Raw genomic sequence first — 6828 nt, forward strand, 5'->3', positions numbered from 1 at the left:
CACACACACACACACAGCCTCCTTATTAGTCTGTCAAAATGCATCTCTTTACAAATTATTTGTATGCATGCGGGCTTGTGATTCAAGACAGAGACACTTTCTGTCCCAATCTGAGTTACAAATTCTGGATGTCTCTGTCTGGAGATTTGAGGGCTTGAAGGCAGATTGCATTCTGATGAGTGGCACTTGAGAAATAAACATTTTACCACTCCTCTCAAACTCACATGCAAACTCTCTAATGGAGAATGAGTTAGAAACAGAGTGTCAATGCCGTCTCGTACTATGTGTGTATATGTGTACCATGTACTCGAACTCGAGAGAATTTTGTGGACCTGCATATTTATTGCACCCCTTTCAACATATTAGACACATTAAAATCTGAATACATTGGTTGTACAGTATATTACTTCTGTATTGCAGAATATATACATTAACAACAGCAGAATGGGCCTCAATTCAGTTACAGCTGCCCAATATTTAAAGGAACTGTATTTCCACATGACTTCTTTTAGGTACATTTTAGTATATTGACAGGATATGCTGTATTTGTGGCTGCAAACATCATACACCACTTTAACAATCAAACACATTATTTCTCCCTTCTGCACATGCCCTTTTTTAAATCAAAGAAAATGTTTAGTTCACAGAAGTTGCATTAGTTATTTATCATGTTACTGGCAATGGTGTCTTTGCTGTTTTAGTTCTTTTGGATTGACACTGCAGTTCACTAACCTTTTGTATTTTTATTTATTCAGACAGGCATTAACACAGACAGGCAGGCAGTGTAAGTGAGACAGTTAACGCTCTGTTGGGATTTGATCCTACGCCAGCAGCTCAGGGGGCTGAGACTTCACCACTTGACTGTCTTTTGGCAAGAGCAGGCATTGTTATTGCGATAACAAATTAATGTGTTTATTATGTAATAGAAATAGTATTCATGAACTTATATTAAGCTGTATATGCAATATTATATAAGCAATGTAATAATGTCAGAATAAATAAGGCTTATCAAGTAATTTCTTCTTGACACTAATACATTTTCACTGTCTTGTTTTGTTAGTTTGCCATAATTTATGTCTTCTGTACTTAAATGTGAAGTGAGATGAATGCCTCCACCATTTATTCATTTCTGTTTCATCTCTCTTTTTTGTCTCAGCATCATCTTATCCTCTCCCACCCTCTCTGTTGCGACCACATACTACTTTTTTGTCTTTCCTTCAAATACTGACAATAGCCCAAACTGTTCAAAGACAGGCATACAATGGCTTAAAGCAAGCACTGAACTGACCATCTGCTATTGGCTAATCTTTGGTCTGTTGTATTTTTCAGAGAATGACACCACCTGGCACCGAACACAGGCAAAGAGGAAATGGGCAGTTTAGTACCCTGCTGTTCACCAGTAGATGTCAGGCTTCACACAGATTTCGGTGTGGAGTCTCATTACAGCTTGAATCTGTACTTTACATTTCTGTCACAGTGCACAACAGGTGAAAGGTGCCCCTTACCACAGGACGAGGAATAGAAGATACTAAAGAGAGAAAGCAAGAGAGACTTACGTAAGGGCCTGGGAGTAGTTAAAGTGAGGAGTGACTCCCAGGAATTTCTGGACTTCATCCATCACGGCTGCAGGGTCAGTTCTCAGCTGATGGCCATCTATGATCATCACCTACACACAGATACATTCATATTGTAACACTGGGCACTATTAACTAACTAGTTAGAGCATTACAACTCATTTAAGGTGGGGTATAAAGCACTGGAAAGCTTATTTAGTGCAACATGATCCACTAATGAAAGTATATAATAAAAGTTGAAAACAAAACTCTGACAGCATGTGTAATATATCACGTTATTTTTTTCTGTTTATGGTGTATTGCCTACAGGCAATGTGCAAAGTGTTATACAGTTCACATCTAAACACAAAAATATGTCCCTGATCACAATAAACATCATTAAAGGCAGTTAATTAAAAAATAAATCTAATCTTTCATTTCCTTTCTTCAAAAGTTGTAAACAACAAATCTCATCTTACAAAGTCAATGCGAGACTTTAAAGGTCCACCGAGTAAAAGAGTGTAGAATTTGTTTGAAGTTAGTGTTTTTTGATGGTTTTCCGGCAACAGTAGTTTCTCCTACACACTTGAAACGGGAGGGTGAGGCAAGGATGTTGTAATCTGCAACTATATCGCTACATGCCACTTAATCCTACACAGTGGTCCTACTGTATGACACATGCATGGGTTGGGTATTGCAATTGTGTATATATATACATAGTGCAATAGAGGGCAATTGTCTGTATCCGTATCTGCCTGTGCATACCTGGTTGGCAGGGTAGTAAGTGAGCCACCTCTCTAGGTGCGTTGAGTATAGACCGGGGATGAGACAGCGACTCTGCAGGGAGCGGAGCTCGGCTGGTGCTCCCGGTCTTGCACTGATGACATCATAGAAGGTGAACTGCAGGGCTGCGTGGTCCTCATGAGCTCTTTGATGCTGGGAAGGTTAGCAGACACAGCAAACATAAGCTTCAAAGAGCTCACTCTTATTGTCCTCTTAACCTGTTAAAACCCACTTGGGTGCCGGTGCCCAGCTTAAGCTAGTTCTAAGCTGGTTTAGCATCACACATGATGTACATGCTTAAACATCAAGTGTATACTCTGTATGAGAGACTGTTTTTATTGTGGAAAATGGCCTGACATTTAAGCTGGCATGCTGTTGACATTCATGTCTCATTAATCAAACAGACGTAAACAGAAGATTTCAGGGTCTCGTGACATTTCTCACATTGAGACGTACAGATAAATCAGACTCCTTAACTCCACACTCGCATCCACTCGCCATTTTGGATAGAATAATAATTCCATAACAACAATCTACTCCCTGTAGAGAATTAAAACTAATACATGTGTAGTCAGTAGCACCTAATATATTCTGTGTGTTTGTGTACCTGATACCAGCTGTAGGCCCTGTCAGACGGGTTGATGAGCAGGGTGATGATCTTGGCTTTGGGCAGCAGGGCAGCAGCTCGCCGTGGGGACTCCTCAGAGGGGAAATAGTTAGCGCTCTTCTCAAACAGGAAGTCTGTGGTAACATTAGAGGGTACGGGGAAAAAGTCCATGTACCTGAGGCAACAGACACAGAAAATTTAGAAGAAATATAAAATACACATGACACAGGTTTCCTCATTCCACAGCTTTACTGCAAACTCAGCCCCCCTGAGTGTACACTGCTAACTTTTTACACATTTTTCAAAGTCAGATACAAGTTTTAAAGTCACCAAGTTATGGCCTTAATCTGTGCTTAGACAATGAGCCTAAAATAAACTCGATGATGTAATTTGAACGCGTTTCATGAAGAATTTTTTCAGAGTTAAGTCTTTTCTGGATGACTTCGAAGACTGCACCAGCTGTGTCTCTGCCAGCTAAATAACCCATTTATGGGTCAATTTAGGCAGCCATATGTCTGTTGGCTTATGTGTGCAGGCTTAAAAAATCATTTTGAAGACGTTGTTGAACTGGTTTGAACCGCTTAATGTATCACTGAAGACTGCAAGACACATTGTAGTCTAAAACAACTTTGCAAAATATAACAGTGTTGTTTATAATCTTTCATTTGACCTTAGGTTCTGGCTAATAAAAATGAACAGAGAGAGAAGGAAAGTTAGTGTGTGTGTTTGTGTGTGTTCTCACCAGTCAATTCCTTTGTGGTAGTTATTGGTGTTGAAGAACTGGACCTCCTCATAAGTCTTTGGACTGGGGAAGTTACTGGAGATGGAGGGATGCATGAGTAGGAAGAGATAAAGTGCTGTCGTTCCTGGAAGAAAGGGCATAATTCATAACGGGCTCGTTAATTCAGCTCAGCAGAGGGTAGTTTGTGTGTGTGTGTGCGGCAGTATGTGTGAGAGCTGTCATCCACTGATCCATACTGGATGATTTTTTCCTCTGCAGGATTTATATCTTGCTGAGAATACACCGTGTGTGTGTGTGTGTGTGTGTGTTGTGTGTGTCTGTCTGCAAAGATCACAGGCCTCCCCATCAAATGATTCAAAAACCATTTGACACCAATCAGCAGGCTGTCTGGTCGTGCCCTCTGTCCACCCTCAGCAGTTCTGTTTTCACCCGTTCCCCTTAACCTTACTCCTACACATCCTGTTTACCCCCCCTCCCCCCCCACACACACACAAACCAAACAAACAGACACTCTGTTTCCTGTTTCCTGTTTGCTCCAACATCTCTGACATGTGAGGCTTAACCCGCAATAAAATTAATAAAATGTATCGTAGTTGTTGTTTGGCTGCCAATGTTGCTATAGTGACCCTTCCTTCCATTTAGAAATTTATCACCAGGTTAATTAGCAGCATTACCAGACCTCCTCACCTCTCACACCAAACACCAGCAATTAGAATTCCTAAAATCACACAAAGGCAACACTATGGATCCATGTAGTGTTAGAGATTATTGTTATTATTATTATTTTGTATTTCTTATTTATTTTAATTTTTTCGGGGGGGGGGGGGTTATTGCCTTTAATAATAGTGACAACTGAAGAGTGACAGAATGGGACATGCAGCAAAGGACTCAGCCTCGGTACATGGGGCACCAGTTCTACTAGGTGAGCTATCTTGGGCGCCCCATGTACAGATTTTTTTTATAATATCCTCTTCTTTTTGTCCCTTTGACAGAGACATAGTAAGACAAGACAGAGCGGATGGTAGCTCAGTACTGTATCTCTATGCATCTAAAGTAGATAGAATGTGGGTGGAAGAAAGGAGGTAAGAGCCTCCTCCTTTGTCTCCCTCTGACAGGACCAAAGGAGCAAAGGGGATTAAATGAATGGGCTCTGATGTTGAGGATCTAGACACCTGAGCACACAGAAGGAGTTTCTTTGTTGCACGTGTTGGATGAGTGTGTATTTGCGCAAGGCTTACCTGTTTTCTGTGGTCCTATGACCATGAACTTGGGTAACCTATCGCAGGTTTTCTCTTTAGACCAGATGTCTTTATGCCGTTTGTCATCGCACGGGTTCTACACAGACAAAGGATTAGGGGTTGAAGTAATTATATACATGTGATGCATACAAAAACATACGTGCCCATACATCCATTGCATGGATAATATACTACACTGAATGAATGAAGTTATTGTTATTGTGTCATTCATACAAATATTCCCAGCCTGTGTGCTTAGAAGACACCACAAATTCATATATGTCTGAACAAGAGTGCAGGATATATATTTGACAATACTACAGACAAGACCAAAAAATGGAAAAGCAACTTTTTAAAATCAAATCCCCTTGTTGTTGTCTACACCTCTGGCAAGAATAATTCCTATAATAAATTAGAGTAAATACAAGATAAATAGTGCATCCTGCCTTTTTTTGGGTTGAGACAAAGTTACCATTGTGAAAAAATAAACTCTCATTAAATCATAATAATGTTTACAGTACTAAAGAAAAATGGGACTCACTTTCCACATCACACAGCTCACACAATGTGTTTTTTCCTGACTATTTTTGAATCTACAAAATAAGAATTACACAGAAATGCATGGTAAAAATGTACAGACAAGTGTTAGAAAACACACAAGCCCATACATGTGGGCAAATACCCATGCACACACACCTGCCAGAGTGGGTTCCTTTGTTCGGGAAAAAGCTGGAAGTACTTGTGTGCAAGCTGTAGGGGTGGGAGTGTGTGCAGTCTCAGGTTTGTCCATGAGCGAAGGAAGGAGGCAAGGTGGACGAACGTGTAAAGACCCAGTCGATCGTTGCCATAGTTAGACAGGTGAGTCATGAATATACTGATCTAGGGTGGAGAAACAGAGACAGAGTAGAGACAGAGTAGGGGGGTGGAGTGGAAAAGGGACAGGAATGGAGAGAAGGAAATACATACTTATTGTGTTGTGCAAAATTGTGATAAAGTCAAAATTTCATTTCCCAAGTTCCCATGTTTGTGAAAAACTGAAGCAGCGCAGTAAATCTAATTACTGTTGTTGTGACTGCAGTGGAAAGCAAACAGATTATTTCTCAGTGCGTGATGGTTTTAAAGTCAGTAACAGAGCAGCTGTCCACTGGGTATCAATATTTGCCATCACTTTGCAAAGTGACACACTCACTTTTTGTTATGTATGATTATACATTAACTTTCAACACAATACAGTCTCAAGTATAAAGAGGAAAACAGATAAACTGAAATGGATGTATTCACCACTCCTGGTAGATAAAGCTGAGGAGGCAGCACAATACTCCTCATAGCCACCGGGTGATGGGAGAGATGCAGCTACCCACGGGAAAGTGTTTCAGAGTGTGTCGGGTGTGTGTTCATGACGGTTAATGTGTGTGAGGGAGAAGGAGAGGCTCAGAGGGAGTGAAGGAGCGATAGTGTGTTGGTCCAGGCTATCTGTCCACGCCTCAGTGCTTTTATAGGCTGATCAAAGAGACAAGCTAAGATAGCTGCTACAGACAAATGCACACACACACACACGTTTTTTTTGTGATTGGAGGGGAGCTGGGGAACGTGAAGTGTCTGGATGAAACGGCAACATCAACCATTAAGATATAAATTATTTGGTGGATGTGGGCGTGTGTGTGTGTGCTTGGATGATTGTTTGTCAGAGAATGCCTATGAATGTGAACACACGCACACATAGAAAGACACACACAAGCACACACAGTGAATTCCCCGGTGACAGAGGACTGTCGGTGCTCCTCTTTAACGCTGAAGGTTGCCGTAGATACAAAGCGACACAGTGCCGGGGTTTGATGGATCAGCGTCCGGCCGACCTGGAAAGCTGTTCAGAATACTGATTGCCCCGGAATACTGATGGCAGGA

At 41.2% G+C, this 6828-nt stretch overlaps 1 protein-coding gene across 1 annotated transcript in view; it reads right to left on the reverse strand.

The window, feature by feature from the left end:
- LOC118326700 (bifunctional heparan sulfate N-deacetylase/N-sulfotransferase 3-like) overlaps positions 1 to 5815 on the reverse strand; it is a 7950-nt gene extending 2135 nt beyond the window's left edge. The window contains exons 1-6 of the mRNA XM_035659744.1: positions 5620 to 5815; positions 4924 to 5020; positions 3686 to 3809; positions 2944 to 3118; positions 2319 to 2489; positions 1557 to 1666 (exon numbers count right to left, since the gene is read on the reverse strand). Of these exons, the coding sequence (XP_035515637.1) occupies positions 1557 to 1666; positions 2319 to 2489; positions 2944 to 3118; positions 3686 to 3809; positions 4924 to 5020; positions 5620 to 5790 (848 nt within the window). The 5' untranslated portion in view covers positions 5791 to 5815. The remainder of the gene's footprint in view (positions 1 to 1556; positions 1667 to 2318; positions 2490 to 2943; positions 3119 to 3685; positions 3810 to 4923; positions 5021 to 5619) is intronic.
- Positions 5816 to 6828: the final 1013 nt, after the last annotated feature.

The sequence above is a fragment of the Morone saxatilis genome, unplaced genomic scaffold (assembly GCF_004916995.1).
Source record: "Morone saxatilis isolate NCDOM2014 unplaced genomic scaffold, NCSU_SB_2.0 Contig17, whole genome shotgun sequence".
Taxonomy (NCBI): domain Eukaryota; kingdom Metazoa; phylum Chordata; class Actinopteri; family Moronidae; genus Morone; species Morone saxatilis.